Source organism: Plecotus auritus (assembly GCF_963455305.1).
Source record: "Plecotus auritus genome assembly, chromosome: 9".
Lineage (NCBI taxonomy): Eukaryota > Metazoa > Chordata > Mammalia > Chiroptera > Vespertilionidae > Plecotus > Plecotus auritus.
The window spans coordinates 106,192,313-106,209,044 of NC_137783.1; the positions used below are offsets into that span (position 1 = coordinate 106,192,313).

At 48.3% G+C, this 16,732-nt stretch overlaps 1 protein-coding gene across 9 annotated transcripts in view; it reads left to right on the plus strand.

Moving 5' to 3' along the window:
- The window catches only part of TENM4 (teneurin transmembrane protein 4), a 2,454,724-nt gene that overhangs the window by 2,225,710 nt on the left and 212,282 nt on the right, over positions 1–16,732 (plus strand). For 8 of the 9 annotated variants that reach the window (XM_080687404.1, XM_080687408.1, XM_080687411.1 and 5 more), the window contains 3 exons: positions 1,505–1,760; positions 10,504–10,602; positions 11,833–12,068. In XM_080687404.1, coding sequence (XP_080543530.1) covers positions 1,505–1,760; positions 10,504–10,602; positions 11,833–12,068 — 591 coding nt within the window. The remainder of the gene's footprint in view (positions 1–1,504; positions 1,761–10,503; positions 10,603–11,832; positions 12,069–16,732) is intronic. The other variant, XM_080687409.1, reaches the window with a different exon arrangement.

Sequence of the window (16,732 nt, forward strand, 5' to 3'; positions counted from 1 at the left end):
CCTGATTCTGTCTCCTCTATGAAATGCAGGATTCTCATGGGGAACTAATGAAGAGGAATGCTTTGTACACTGTGAACTTCAGCAATATTTCCTTCCCATCAGTTGCCTCGTTTGCTATCACTGTAGCTCTGATTCCCTTATAAGCTCATCCCCATTTGACAGGTGAGCAAACTGAAGCTCAAGGAGGTTAAGTGACACAAATTATCTTAGTCTTTGGCCTGTTGAAACTGAGCAGTGGTCCTGATGATCTCTGAATCAGCTTCAGGCTAGTCTCCCCCCCACCTTTTTTTTTAAGAATAGTGTGAGTTTGCAACCTAATAGCTCTGTAGTCTTGTCCTGTAGAATCTAAGAAGTCCAGCAGCTACCCTTCATCCCTTCTCCTTCCCCTCAGTTCACAATGGCAGTGCTCCTTCTGGGACAGCTGCTAAGGTCCATGGCTTTAACCTACATTAATCTCCTGATCAAAGAGTCAATCAGCCGCCTCCTTGGAGTTCTCTTCCCTATATGCTTTCTCATTTTTTTTTTTTTTTAAATATGAACAGGCTGAAAAGTTTTCAAGTCTAAGTTATGGGGTTGTTTTTATTTTTTGCTTATCAATTCTTTCACTCATTTCTCTCTCCTTGTATTTTACTATAAGCAGTCAGAAGGGACCAAGCCACGCCAACACTTGGCTTAGAAGTCTCCTCAGCTAAATATCCCATTTCATTGCTCAGGACTTCTACTTCCACAAAACACTAGAACATAAACACAGTTCAACCAAGTTCTTTGCCACTTCATAAAAAGGATCACCTTCTCTCCATTGTCTGATAACATGATCCTCATTTCTGCCTGAGACCTCATTAGAATTGCCCTTCCTGTCTATATTTCTACCAACATTTTGTACATATATTTTTATCTATTCTCCAAAAAGATGGGAGTTTTTTCTACTGCTCTCTTCTTTATCTGAGCTCTCACCAGAATCTCCTTAACAGTCCCTTTATGGCAATATAAGTTTTCCTAGCAGGCATCTCAAAACTCTCCCACACCTTCCCCATTACCCAGTCCCAAACTGCTTTCACACTTCTAGGTACTTGTCCGAGTATCACTCCTCCTCTCAGTTCCAGTTTCTGTCTTAGCCTGGGCGGCTATGACATAGTCCCTTAGACTGGGAGGTTTAAGCAACAAACACTTCTCTCTCATAGTTCTGGAGGCTGGGAAGTCAAAGATCAGGGTGCCAGTAGATTCCATGTCTGGTGAAGCTCTCTTCCTAGTTTGTAGACAGTCGCCTTCTTGCTGTATCCTCACGTGGTGTGGGGAGAGGGAGCCAACTCTCTGGCCTCTTCTTAGAAGGGCACGAATCTCATCATGAGGACTCCACCCTCCAGTCCTCATCTAAACCTCATTACCTCCCAAAGACCCCACTGCCAAATGGCATCACATTCGGACTTGTGACTTCAACCTCTGAATACAAGGGGCGGGGGGGACACAAGCAGCTGTCCGCTGACCACATGTGTTTGTGCCCTAGATCACCCAGGCGGTCTGCAGAACCACTCGCGGCTCAGGACGCCACCGCCTCCACTCTCGCACGCCCACACCCCCAACCAGCACCACGCGGCCTCCATTAACTCCCTGAACCGGGGCAACTTCACTCCAAGGAGCAACCCTAGCCCGGCCCCTACGGACCACTCGCTCTCGGGAGAGCCCCCTGCCAGCGGCGCACAGGAGCCGGCCCATGCCCAGGACAACTGGCTGCTCAACAGCAACATCCCCCTGGAGACCAGGTACGGTGGTGGGCGGGCTGGGGCTGGGGTGCAGGGGTGGCGTGTGGCCAGAGAGCCGCCTGGCTGAGACCCCAGGGACTTAGAGAGCTGGGGTCAGGTATGCAGCCTAGGGATGTGGCTCTCTGGCTGCCAGAGATGGAAGTAGGGAAAAAAGAGCGCTTGGGAATCAAACAGCCCCGGGGTCCAGGTCTAGCCTGCCACTTGCTAAAGGTATGATCTTGGTCAAGTTGCTACACCCTCTGGGCCTTACTTTCTTTGGCCACACAATGGGAATGTACTGGCTGGAGCGGGCCATTGTAAGAGATGTGTGAAGGTGTCCAGCACAGGTATGTGGTAGAATCAGGCTGTCAGTCCATGATTGGGTCCACACCTCCTCCCTTCCCTACTATGATGTGGTGCCCCTATGCCTGGTATGGGGCCTGCCTGGCCTGTGGTGGGTGCTTAGTGAATGCTCTGCCCCCTCTTCTGCTCCCCTCCCCCGACTCTCCTCTCCTGCTGGCCCACCCCCTTCATACTCTGGAGGGTCAGTGACTAGCTCAGGCCACAGAGGCAGTTGATGCACAGCTAAGATTTGAACCTAGTTGCCTGACTCTGTGTGCAGTGCTATCTCCCTAGACCCCAGCCACCATCGTCAGGTCTCTCCTGGCCTGGACCTGCCACCTCTCCACCCTGTGCAATGCTTCCTTCAGCTCAGGGACTCAGTAGCTGGCCTCCTTCCCTCTGATTAGCCACTCTGTTTCCAAAATTGAAATTTTCTTATGATTATGAAAACAACAAAACTCCCTGGAGAAAAGAGAGAGATATCAAGACCAAAATGAGATTTACCCATCCTCCTACCCCTCTGAGACAAGCAGTGTGGACTTTGGGGGACCTGGACCATCTCTAAACTGGAGATGAAGTGTCCCAGGCTGGCACCTCTTAACCCTCTACCCTATTTCTCAAAGTAGTGGGGAACATAGATCCTGTTATCTCATACTCCTGCCCGTATCAGTGGAGAGGACAAAATCATTCTTCATTTAACGAAGGGAAATTATACTGGAAAGTATAACCATCTGACTCTGCCTAGAACATGATTGTGATATTTGCATGTTGAGCCTGTGGGGTTCAGTGAGAGAAAATCGATGTCCTTTTACTCCACTTTATTCCTATGGAATCATTTACCCAAAAGCAAATTTCTCAGAGAGACAGCCCCACCTGTCCCATCTCCAGTCTCTTAATTACCATTGCTTTTGTTGACAGCCTTTAAAACCATGTGTGACATATCCCTCTGTGCCTCCTTTGCTATCAAAGGGGGCAGGGGCGGGGGATAATTATATGGCATCCCATCCAAAGTAGCTTAATCAGATCTCTATTATTTCCAACATGCTTATTGAATGACTGTGTGTGGCTGAAAGAAGCCAGCAAATAATCAATGGTTCTGATTCTCTGCACAAAACATGGCAGCCACTCCCTTGGCTTGGATGCTCATTTTTATCACTTAGGATCAAAGTAGGTGGTTCTCCAGGTTTTTCAAGGGAACAGAAGGTAGAAGACAAGCAGCAGGGATGTTTTCCTGATGTACGAAGTTGGTTTGAGATGCGAAGGTGGCCCCAGCTTACTTCTCTTGCTTCACCAGCCAGGCCTCACCTGCCCTTCTGACCTTCCATCCTCCCACATCCATTGCTCAAACCACATGGAACTTTGATTTCTTTTTCCCTTATACTTTATTATTCAAGTAATAAATGTGCTGGAGGATAGTTAGGAAATGAAAATAAGCAAGAAAATAAAATCACTCAGATCTATCACCAAATGATAACCATTGTTAACATGTTGTCATATACTAATGTACACCATTTTACATATATCCATACTTAAGCATATAATATTCACCATATGGTATGATGTGTATGTATTAGTAAGTGTAGATACATGTGTATTTATCAACCTTCCCCCAATACCTCATTCCCTTCACGCCTCAGTGCCTTTGCACATGCTCTTGCACAACCCTCTGCCAGAGTTGCCCTCCTCTTCACTGCTTGGTCCAGCCAAGTCCTACTTATTCTTGAAAACCAGATGAAATGTTTGAGATAGACTTCCTCCGTGACCCTCCGTGCCTCTAAAGATGGCCTAAAATGGGGAGAGGTACCTAATATAATGGATAACACAATCAGAATTCTGGATCTCAATACTGACCTTCACTGGTTGATGGCACAAAACCAACAGACAGTTTAAGAAGGTTCAGTGTCGAGTCTGGCAGATAGAATCACAAGTAATTTTGACCATCATGGTGAAGTAGGAAGAATATGGGCTTTAGAGTCAGATGGACCCGGACTCCTATCTTGGCTTTACCACTTACTAGCTGGGCAAGTTCCTTAGCACCCCCAGAACCTGATTTCGCTATCTGTAAATTGGGATAAAATGCATGCCTCTCAGGTTGGGAGGAAATAAATGTAAGAAGCACATAACACAGTGTCTAGCATTAAAGACATACTCTAAAAGCTATTTCCCCCTTTTCCTCCATATGTGTCTGCTTCCCATTTCAGCACTGAAGAAAAACTCACTTGAAAAATATTTATTGAGCCCTTACTCACCTGAGGAGTTGAGAGGTAATAGTAGGTACAAATAGTTGTACCTCTTCTCAACTTTAGAGAAGTAAGTTTGGTCCTGATGTAGCAAGTTGTCCAAAGCTCGGGTTTTACGTTAGGGTCAGACACAACCTATGCTCAAACTCCTACCACAGTGCTCACTAGCTAGGAACTTAGACCTTAAATTGTTCCCTTAAAAAAGGGAGGAAATATAAGTAGCTTCCTGTTCTGATTGTCTGTTGCTGCATAAAAAATGACTCCAAAACTTGGTGGCTTAAAAAACTTCCAGTTTATTATACTTCACAGTGAGAGTCAGGATTTCAGGAAGGGCGCAGCTGGGCTGCTTTTCTGCTGCATGTGGCATCAACTGAGGTCAATCAGTGGCATCTAGCCGTCAGCTGGGCTAGTCTGAAGGCTCCAAAAAGGCTTCACTCACATGCCTGACACGACACCTTGGGGGAGACAGCTAGAACGCTGCACTCAGTGGGACCCCTCTCCCTCTATTGTGGTCTCAGGGCCTCTCCACACAGTCTTCATACTTAGTGGCTCAGGGCTCCATGGCGCTGAGACAGAAACCATTGATCCTTCTAAGGCTTGGCCATATTCTGATGGGCAAAGCAGTCATAGGCCAGCCAGCTTCATGGGGAGGGTCAACAGGCCTCCCTTCTCAAAAGGGAGACGTGCCCAAGAATTTTTAGATACTTTTAATCCAATTTACCATCATGCCTCACAAGGCTGTAGTAGCAGATACATAAGGTAATGTCTGAAAATGTCTTAGCACACAATATGTGCTCAACTATTTATTATGCAGTGCTTTCTTATTCAGTAAATATTCACCAAATGCTCACTGTGTGCATAACAGGTAAGACATGTCATAGAACAGACACTTGCAGTAGGATACGTGCTATGATAGAGGTAAGCACAGAGGACATGTGTTTTACTAGTAATTGCCTTGGGATCCCCAGCTCACAACACAGGGCTTGCATCTGGATGGGTGCTTGATAAATATAAATTCACAGGTGAAATAAGAGAATGATGGAACAGAATGAATAAATATACTCACCTGAGACTTGAGTGGAACAAAGGGAAGACTTCCCAGTGGACCTGGTGTTGTGTGACCGAGAGTTGAAGAGCAAGCAGGAGCCCCCAGGTGCAGCTGGAGCGGTAGGGAGGGCCTGAGAGGCACAGCCTGAACAGAGGCCGAGGCGCCCAGTGAGCAGGGCCTGTCTGAGAGAGTTGTCCTAAGCAGCTTTGCCGAGCCCCACCAGAACAGGGAGCCTCCCAATGCCAGAGAAACAGTCACAGGCCTTTCCCCAATTGTCAAATGGAGTCTATGTTGAGAGACTAAAATAAATAGCTAAGAAAATACCACCACAGCTGGTAGGATGACCAGAAGGGATTTAGATTTCATGCTGGCAGGAAAAGAAAGGCTAGCAGAGGGACAAAGGAGAGCACAAGGACTTGGCTGACCCATTCCTTTCTCCTCTCCTTCTGTGACTATGGCAGTTCCCAAGGGTAACTGAGTCCCCGAGGGAGGAAACCAGGCCAACCACTTCTCCATATAGCTGGGTCAGATGTTTCTTTAAGGCCTGCAGGAGTATCTGTAGTCCATTCCGGTAGAAGCCATGTGTTCAGGGTCCCTGAAACCCTGACCCACTTCCTTCACACTCTGCAGCAGCAAACACTTAATTGATTTCTCAGGGACTATCTTATTAATAACCCGTCAGGCTCTTGTTGGATGAAGGGGAAGCCAGAGCAGAGGGCTGCCAGACTTTGGCTCTAGCTCATCTGATCTTGGGCCTGATTTGGGAGCCTGGGGCCCATTGTAGGGTCATACTCAGTTTGAGGAACAGCCCTGCCCACCCTCAGGGATGGGAGGCCATCCTCGTGGTCTCCAACACAGCCCTGGTATGGTTCCCAGGATGGCACAGAGGAACTTCTGGTGGACCAGGCCAACCCTCGATCATCACAAGGAATTGGGATGGATAGTCATCCCTGTCATGTGGTGATTCAGTCATGCATAAGACACAGGCCATATAAGAAGCTCATAGGCCAGTGAGGGAGGAAGACCCGTAGTGAATGAATGAAGATGGCACTCGGAATAATGCTCTGACTCGGGGAGTGCTGGGGACTAACAGGAGGGTGTGGCTCCCTCTGCGTGGCCATCATGTAACAATCATAACAGATACTCATAGGGCCCTTCTGGGTGCTCTAATGAGCTTCCAAACAAGGAAGCTCATTAGAGACTCAGTGCCCAGGATTTCCACTAGGGCTGGTCCCATCGGCACTTCTGCCTGGCAAGTACCCAAATTCCAGACTCCCAGAAGGAGAGCATGTGTTCAGCACAGCATAAACCATATTTTTTGCACAAATAGTTCAGGCACAGTGAGTCAGCCACTCTTATCAGTTAATGGTGGGAACATTCCTGGAGCCTAAGTTTCTAGACACCAGCCAAGGGCCAACCTTATAAGCAAGCCTTTGAAAAGAGAGCAGTCAGGACCGTTATCTTGACTCTTTTCTGCACAGGTAGGCAGTCTTATTGTCGTCCCCACTTTAGAGATGAAGATGGACAGAAAATTAATGGGGAGCCTTAAGCTGGGAGTCAGGACACCAGGGTTTTAGTTTCAGCTCTGCCACTGATTGGCTTTGTGTATGGCAACAGGACACGTGTCTCTCTGGGCCTCTGTTTCATCATCAATCAAATGAGGCCTCCTAATTTGACCCAGAACTAAGTTTGAAATGTACAGGGTAAGGTTCTTTTAAGGCAGTAGTAGCATTCTGAATAGGCAGCGGTTTAGCAAGTGAGTGTGGGAGTTCTTTCAGGAAACCTGACACTCCAGCACTCTAGAACCCCTCGTTCTGTTGCACTGCCTCTTCGCTTGTCCTGACAGACCTGTACTTTTAAAATAGTTGTTCTCTCTCTTTTTAAAATAATGGTTTCTTTTTAAAATATAAAAGTAAAATAAAAAAAATCACTCAATCCAGACACTACAAAATCCCCACTGTTAACATTTTGATCTTCTTTTCTCTGAATATATTTGTTTGTTTCTGATGGGTTTTACAGGATAGCTTTGACTCACTGAGAACATAGTCCTAGGAGAGTGATGCAGGCCAGACTCGAGATGTTTGCTGGGACATGCCATGCAGCCTGCCTTAGCCCGCAGGGTGGCAGCCGGAGCCCGGCCCTGGGCCCTCTGGGCAGGGGCAGTGAGGGCCTGCTGACACTTGGCATATGGACTATAGAAAGACTAGAAATTCCCTCCTGAAATACGGGATTGGAGGAAATAATAATACATCACCTGTGCCACGCCGGATTAAATACCAGCTGTGTGCCTGCAATATGCCAGGAGCGCTGCCCTTTTCCCACCCCACCATTCTCAGTTTTCAGCGAATATTGATTGTCTACCGCCATGTTCCAGGCATCCTTCCAGGCTCTGGGCACATGGGGAGAGAATGAGGCAGATAAGATTTCTGTCCTCATGGAACTTAAATTGCATTAGGGAAAAAAAACCACAATAAGCATGTGCGGTGTGTGTCTGGTCCTGTGAGAAAAACTAAAGCAGTGCAAGTGGCCAGGGGGTGCTGGGGAAGAGGAGGATGGGGTGGACGGGAAATTTAGCGGACAGCCTTAAGCTGGGAGTCCACTAGGTTATCAATAGGGCTGGAAGGGAGGGAAGGCGATCCAGGCAAATGACAGCAAAGGCTCAGCTTGCTGCAGTGACAGCGAGGAGGCTGGGGTATGTTTAGCACAGAAAATGAAGTCGGAGAGGTAGCGGGAGGTCAGATCGCGCAAGATGTTGTGGGTCCTGGTATGGACCTGGTTTTATTCTCGTGGAGCCATTGGAGGGTTGAGAGCAGAGAAGTGGCATGACCCAAATTACGCTTCAGCTTCTATGAGGAGAGTGATCATCCCAGTTTAGTCATGCTCCTTGAGATCTGAGACCAGCTCTCCTGCCCGAGGGCCAGTGAATGATGGAGCTGACACCTGTCTGACCCCAGGGCCTGTGTATCTCTCAATATGCCCTGAGGCCACCTCCCTGGGCAGAAATGAGGCTGCTCTGAGGAATTTCCACACCCCTCAGTTCCTCCCAGTCAGCCCTGGGTTCCTGAACGCCACAGAACAGCTTGTCAGACCGCCTGAGGGCTTCCTGGAAGCGGAGGTCCCCACCACCATGGCAGTACTAGTGGGCCCGGCTGCAAAGCAGTGTTGCCTTGTGCTCTCGCTATCCCGGGAAATGTTGACGCAGCGGTGCTTTGAGCGTATTTACAGCCCCTCCTTATTGTGGTCTGTGAGGCCTGTTGGGGGCAGAGCCACAGGCTGGGCAGTAACAGAGGGTTAAGAGCAGAGAGGCCCGAGCTCTGGGGTCCGACACAGCGAGGCTCCGCTCTGGCCCTGCTGCTTGCTTACTCTGTGATGGGACCTAGCTTAGCCAGCCTACAAAACAAAGACGGTGGCACTGACAGTGCGGTTGTGAGGAATCTGATTCACGTTAGATGATAGTTGCAGAGCTCCAGAAGAGTGACTAGCACCCGGTGAAGGTAGGGTAGAGAGCAGCATTAGCATTACTACAGTATTTGTGTAGCCCTTAAATATTCTGCCAGAGTTACTCAGTTGGTCCTATAGCAACTTTGTAAGTTTAAAATTATTATTATCCCCATTTTACAGATGAAGGAAGTACACAATTTGAAGAAGTTCAAGTTTTTACAGTGCCCTGCCGGGTGGCTCACTTGGTTGAGCATCATCCCATACACACACACACACACACACACACACACAAAAAAAAAAAAAAAAGTAGCGGGTTCGATTCCCAGTCAGGGCACATACCTAGGTTGTGGGTTTGATCCCCACTTGGGATACGTATGAGACACAACTGATCAATGTTTCTCTCTCTCTCTCCTTCTCGCTCTTCCTTCCTCTCTCTCTCAAATTAATAAAAAATATCCTCGGGTGAGGATTAAAAATATGTATATAGTTTTTACAGAAAGTCAAACAGCAAGTAAGTGGCAGAAAAGGGACTTGATTTGGGGTTTTCTGGTTCTCAAGACCTAGTCAAAGTCAGAAACAAGGCACCTGGCAGGGTTGGACCCAAAAGTCAGCTTTCTGTAATCAGTCCTTCCCTGGCGTGCGCACAACAGGCTGATGCCAGCACCGGCTTGTTCGGAATGAGTCACTGGGGTTTTCAGGTGAGGTGGCAACCGTCCTGAAAATGTCAGAAACAGGTTCCAGGGCAAGTGTGAATGATGCCACTTAGCAGGCGTGACTGAGACCAAAGCGGCTAGTGTGTCTGTCTTCCTTCCGGGTTTGAAATAGGTAAAGTAACAAATGCTGTGCTGCCCTCTGTGCACTTGGGGGTACACAAGGGCCCCCCTCTGTCTTCATTGGGGTGCCGTTGCCACCAATCAGTCATCACCCAGGTGTCTGCACTGCGAAAGGACATGACACTCCAAATACGTCAGCATCAGCTTGGGGGCTTGCGAGCAATGCGGGAGCTCAGGCCCTGCGCCCACCTGCTGACACCGACCCTCTGGGGTGGCCCTCAGTAGAGCACAGCTCTCCAGGTGTTTCTAGTGTTCACCAGAGTTTGAGAACCACGGCTTTAGAAGAAAATGGTCCCCAATGCTTGTCTTTCTTTTTTCTCCGGATTGGCAACATGAGTGTTTGTAGCTATTGTTTACGCAGAGGTAGGCAGTCTCGGGTAGAGGGGAACGCACAGGTTTGGAACCAGATAAACCTGAGCCCAAATTCCTGCCTTGAACCTTGCTAGCTGGTAAGCTTGGTCAGCTTGGCCAGTCCTGTTATCTCCCCACCTCTCAGTCTCCTCATCTGTAGGATGGGAATAATACTGCCTTCCTTGCATAACCTGTTTTGAAGATTTGAGATAAATGGCTGTAACGTGCCCAGCTCAGTGCCTGAGACGTAATCAGTCTTCATCAGGAAAAGCTGTGACTTGATGCACACAATGGCCAGCCATTCTGGTTTGTACGGAGAATGCTGCCTCCGGATGCTCTCTGCCAGGCAGAACCCTGCACATGTGGCTTGCACACAGACCCATCGCCTGGAAACTGCCCCGCTGGTCTCGCGCGCAGCTGCACCAGCCAGCTACTTTGTGTGTTTCTCTACTCTCCCCCTTCATCGATGCATGACTCATTGCTTCATTCATGTCTCCATGTGTGCGTAGAAACCTAGGCAAGCAGCCATTCCTAGGGACATTGCAGGACAACCTCATTGAGATGGACATTCTCAGCGCCTCCCGCCATGATGGGGCTTACAGTGACGGGTAGGTGACATCCCCATGCTCTTCCTCTCCGTGTGTGCTCTCCCCGCGGCTCCCGCCCTTGCATGTGGACCCTGAGACCTTTCCCTGGGATCTCCCGGGGGAGGTGATGATGCCATGTTGCATGCCCATTCCCAAGTCCACGTTCAAATTGCAAGAGTTTATCCTTGGAATACCCTGTTCCCCAGCATATTAACAGCACTCTTGTTAATATGCGGCTCCCGGCATCTCATTGGCTGCCTCTGCCATTTTGAAAGCCATCTCATGCAGCAAATCTTATGCAGCACAGGCCCTGTGCTATATGTATTCTGGCCCTGAGGCATCTTACACCATAGCAGAGTGTGAGATTACCCCTAAGATTTACCCTTGCCCCAAAGACTTGGGAGCATGCAGTGCAACCAAGCACCCCATTTCCTAGGCTGTGTACAAGTCCTCCCATGGCCATGGTTAAAGCCAAGTTCTGGAGGATTTCCTGCCACCTTGTCTGGCCACAACCATGTGCTTGGGCCACGCCATGCTGCCCTTGAGACTGTAGCTAGGCTGCAGGATGCAGTTGCCCATCTGTCCTCCCGCTAAGCTTTTACCAGGGGCTTGGAAGGCACTGGTGTGGCTTCTGAGCAGAGTGCATCAAAGGCATTTGCTGCCATTGGCTATGTAACAGCCACTAGAGCACTCTTGATCATGGCAGAACTTAGTGGTGGTTTCTTGGTTCTCAAACTTCCATCGCCCCCTTTCAAAAGAATGGTATTCTATTCCTTCACCAAGATGCACTGGCAAAGTAGGTATTGGAAGGTGAAGGAAAATTTGGGGTTTCATTATCTCCAGGGGACAGAACAGGATTTTAGATACTTTCCAAGTTACTGCAGTAATTTTGGAGAACAGCTAGTTTATTCCCCAAGAAACAGCATCTCCAGCCCCATCCCTTCCCAGGAAAAGGATCTCAGCACCCAGCCTTCTGTCGAGTAGGTAGCACCTTCTGCCTTGGCGTGGGTGGCTTTCCCCTTGGGCAGGGCTGTCCCATCCGTGTTCCATGGAAACGTGTCCTCGTGAGCCCTGTTTTGTGGTCTGGTACGTGATTCTCCTTTTTCCTGTTTCCCGGTCTTCTCTGTGGCAGCTCTCTCTCTCTAGGCTCCTGTGCATGCTTCTTCTACTCCTGCCTCTGTCCTCCAGGTTGACCTGGGTCCCTGGCAAGCCAGCCGACCCTGATGCCCTCTGGCTTCTCTCCATCCACAGGCACTTCCTCTTCAAGCCGGGAGGCACCTCCCCACTCTTCTGCACCACATCACCAGGGTACCCTCTGACTTCCAGCACAGTGTACTCACCTCCGCCCCGGCCGCTACCCCGCAGCACCTTTGCCCGGCCAGCCTTCAACCTCAAGAAACCCTCCAAGTACTGTAACTGGAAGTGCGCAGCCCTGAGTGCCATCGTCATCTCAGCCGCTCTAGTCATCCTGCTGGCGTACTTTGTGGGTAAGCACCGCCCTCGCCCCAGCTTCCCTTCACTTCCCATTGGCCCAGAGGGCAGTGGCCAGGACACCTGTGGTCACTGAAGGCACCCGCCACAGGGAGAGCCAGGCAGCCCTGGAGCTCTGGGCTGGCCTGCACCCCAAAACTATTAAGGTCCTCACACCAGGGCCCTCTTCTCCTCCTCTCTGAACATATGCCAGGAAGTGAGCTTGGCATTTTCTCTTTCATGTCTTGGATGCCCAGCATTAGGCACAGGCACTCCTTATGACTGGTGTTTGAGGTGGTGATCTGTGACATGAGCATCATAAATTGGAGTCACTACAAATGCAACAAGTTGGAGAGGCCAGATGCAGGCAGGCTTCTCCCGTGGGTGCCATGCAGCTACAGCAAGAAGCAGGAAGAAGGTGGGGTGCCCTGGGATTGCAGGGAAACTGCCACAGTTTGGACTATGCTGACCTCAAGCCAGGAAAGCGTGTTTCAAGGTGTGGGTTTAGCAATGCGGTCTAAGGTGCTATGGGCACCAAGATCCAGAATTACACCATGGGTAGGAACCCAGAGAAGAGACTTCCCAGGCACAAGATTAACAGGGAACAGTTAGAGCAGCTGAGGGATGCACAGAGACCCTGGGCAGCACTGACTGGCCTTCCCACTGGACCCAGGGCACCTCTGTGATGTAAGACACTCTTGGCCATCGCCTTGCTCCCACAGCGTGCCTCCCACTGCCTGCTCCTTTGATATTACCCACACAATCTGGTTTCCTGCTCCAGACCCTTCTCTTTGGTCTGCTTCCAGGGAAGATGTTAATCAGAAGAGACCCCCGGGTACTGTGTAGAGACTGCTGCCTCTACATAAATCAGCCTGTTGGTAAAGGCATCCAGCAGGGTTGGCTTCACCCTCCATCCTTTCCAACCTTTACATCTAGAATTCCAAGGTAGGGCAGGCCAGCTTGAGAAGGCCTTGAGCCCACGCTAAGGAATTCTGAGATGATTTCGTCAGCAAAGGGGATAAGTAGAAATGAACTAACTGGTCAGAGGAAGACCGAGTGCTGCCCACTGTGGAAAAGGACCCTGTGAAGGTGTTTTGGATGAACATAGACCTGTCACTAGGAATGATCCACAGAGCACGGGCCCACACTTGTTCATGGCATGGTGAAGGGACTCGAGCATGGATCGGGTTTTGGATGATCTGAGCTGTAAAGTCACTTCTCTCTCAAGATTCTTGAATTTCATAACAGATAACCAGGAAGATGATAGTCCTATAAATAGGGCAGTCTCCTTAATCTCAAGCTATAAAAAGCCTCCTTTGTATGCCAGGGCTCCTTTCCCCCTGTGGAGATTGACTTGGGGAATTTCATGGCTCCAAGGCTAGGCTGGCATCCATGTTTCATCTCTGTTACAGGGTGGATTAATTATTGCTGCCTAGAAAGCTGTGTTGAGAAGGATCCTGAGGCTATATTCAGACTCAATGGGAAAGAGCCTCTGTGATTGACTAATAATGTATCTGTCATGGTCACAGGAGTGGGGAATATTGATGACATACCAGGTGTTTGCCATCTCTGCTGAGGGTGAAAGGAACAACTGGACTCTGGGAAAGGTGTACATCATAGATAGACTTCAATGGGTTATAGGTGAGGGTTGTGGGGTTCCAAGCACCATCCCCCAGCATGAAAGTTTCTTCCTAGCACCACTAATACTGTGTCCCAGTAAACCACTAGCACAGCTCTTGCTTTTGACTGACATTTTCCATTTGCTCAATGGGTAGACTTTTGAACAAGCAGTGTCACTGTTCGTCAAGAGTCAAGTGGTTTGCTATGTATAGACCTGTTTAACATTGAAGTCTTGAGGTTTATACTGAACAGCCTTGTTCAGAGAGAAAGAATAAATCTTCATATGATTAAATAAGCTCTCTTCTGCTTCCATCCCATGGGCTTCTTCCTTTCCCATTTAATATAGTCAGTCACCCCATTTATGTTGTCAGTTATCAGCTATCTAAAAAGATATGGACTACCCTATCATAGGAAGGGTACAACTAGACCTTGATGACCACATAGTAAGAATAAGATTCAAGCACTGATTGGGGGTTTTTCCTGGATGATCATTACTTTTCCTTCCAACTTGGATAGTCTTGAATCTATGATTCTAAGATTTTTATTTTTGTTCAGTAAACCCTAAGGGATACCTGCTTTGAGCCAGGCATAGTCTAAGTGTTAGGGCTGACGATGTGATCCGTACCATTGAGGTGTTTGTAGTTCAGCAAAGGAGACAGCTGTGTTGGCAGTGATTGAGGCAGCTCAGGGCTGTGAGAACACCCAGCCCCCATCAGGAGGACTCGGGGAGGCTCTCTGGGAAAGGTAATGTTTTAGCTGAATCTTTAAGTCAGAGTTAACCATAGACAGACAGGCAGGGAGGGTATTCTAACCTGAGGGAAGTTTCAGACTTGAAAGAAGACAAGGTGGTGGCAAAGGCATTTCCTGTGTTTGAAGCACTTGATGGGTGTTGGAGTTACTACAAGAAAATTTGGTAGATTGTGAAGGTCACGTTGGAGGCCAAGTGAAGGACCTAATGGGCAGGCAGCCTGAAGCCATTGGTGGGATTTAAGCAGTGGCAGGATAGTCAGTTTTATTATAGAAAGATAATGGTAGAGGAAGGAAGAGGCCCTATTGCAGTAAACGAGTAAGGAGAAGCCAAGGGCTTCAACTAAGACTGTGGCAACATGGGTGGAAGGAGGGGACATCTGTGGCTGATGGACTAGAATCTGTGTCTCAACGTGGGAGTGGTCAGGCCATTGATCACGTCTCCCTGACATGATGAACACATCTTTCTGAGAAAGCTGTCTGTGTTGAAACGTTCAGACTGGACCCTAGATTCCATATCCAAGAACCAGGTTAGGGAGGCAAGTCTGGGGCGTTCCCCTTGTCACATGGAGCCTCAGCTCACAGGCAGCCCAGCAGCCTGATTCCACTCCCAGCTCGGCTACCTGGCCAGTTTGTCCTGGGCGACTTCTCTTTCTGAGTCCAGACTTCCTCATCTAGGAAATAGGCAGGACCCTTTCCCTCAGAAGCTGTCTGAGGCTGGGTAAGTTAATGCAGATGGATGCATTGCAGGTGCGAGGCCATCCCTAGCTTTCCTCCAGGGCTGGGGGCGGCCACCTCAGTGCTTGATCTCCTCCAGCTGCTGGGGGGAGCCATGAGAGACTTGTTGCTCGGCCATAATCAGAGGCTGTGATGACTAACTTGTAAGGAACTATCAATTATTAAAAATCAAATTAATTGTCTCAGCCGAGCATAAATATCCTTAACAAAGACTCTTTTTCCAGCAGGCCAACCAATCTAATCAACAGGCTAAAGCACAGATATTTAATTAGATTTTTGATGAAAAATTGTGTTTAATTTCAAGTATAATCAATTATTAATTACCGTAATGAGTGAGTCTGACTGGGTTTACTAATTAACTCATTTAAAAATTATGAATAACCTTTTCATTTGTAATTATTTTCTACATCCTATCAAGTTCTAGATAAGAATTGCGTCACCTCACCAGCACTGGGGGAGGAGGAAACAGAGGGTGGGGAAGAATTGTTCTTTCTCTGGTGTCTGCTCCTGGCTGCCATATCGGGATGGAAACCCGACAGATCCATTTGACGTTCAGTTTCTTAGTTGAAAAGTTTCTTGGGAAACAAGCAAACAGTGACCTTTTATTGACAGAGACGTTTGCAGTTATTTTCATAGGAAGATGGAGGGATTGGAGTCCGCAGTTAGGGCCACAATGACTGCAGGACCTGGGCCTGGCCTCTGGGCTGATGCCTTCCCTCCCCCACCCCCTTTCTCCGTGGGCTGTCTGGCCTGGGATGAGAATCTAGGGAGGACACCCGCAGCCTGGGGGACCTCTTCGGAGAGAAGATGTATCTTTCTGCCTCCAAAGGATGCCCATTCAGAGACGCAGCCATTGAGGAGGAGCACCTTGTTTTTTTTGCTTGTTTGTTTTTGAGGCCTTTTTTTATTCATTCATTCTCCCAGGGAGGGTTTCATGTACTTTTTAGTCTCCATTTCAATACTCTGCCTTTTCTTTTCTGAAGAAAGGAAGGAAATCTGTGTGCAGAACAAAATGAGAGAGGATGCTATCCAGGGAGGATTAGTTACAAGTCAAATCATCAAATCATGAAGCTTACACAGTCACAGCAATAATGCTTTTTTTCCGTAATTTAATTTTTTAAAAACAAAAGGCAGTGTGGTCTAGAGTAGTAAAAATAACAGGGGTCACTTTTTATCATTCATAAGATCAGTTAACGTTGATTGTGTGCTACCCCAGTGCCCTTCTCTGTTCTAAGCACTTTGCTTGTGTTTCCTCATTGAAATTTCCCAACAACCCAATGAGTTATTATCCCCAACGTATGGATGAAGTCATGGAGACCCTGTGAGCTTGAGTAACTCCCCCACTGTCAACTGGTAAATGGCAGGACTGTGATCCAGCCACCCCTCGGCACCAAGGCTTTGAGTGGACGCTTTTAAAATATTTTCTCTTTTGAGCTCACAGTCTTGAGAATGTGATAACTTTTCCATCTTAATTTCGTGTTTTGAATTCCATGTATCTTCCAAACCCATTCCATGTATCTTCTCTCTGAACACTCACAGGAGTTCCATGAGCTAGGCATTCTTTTCTGTATTTTCT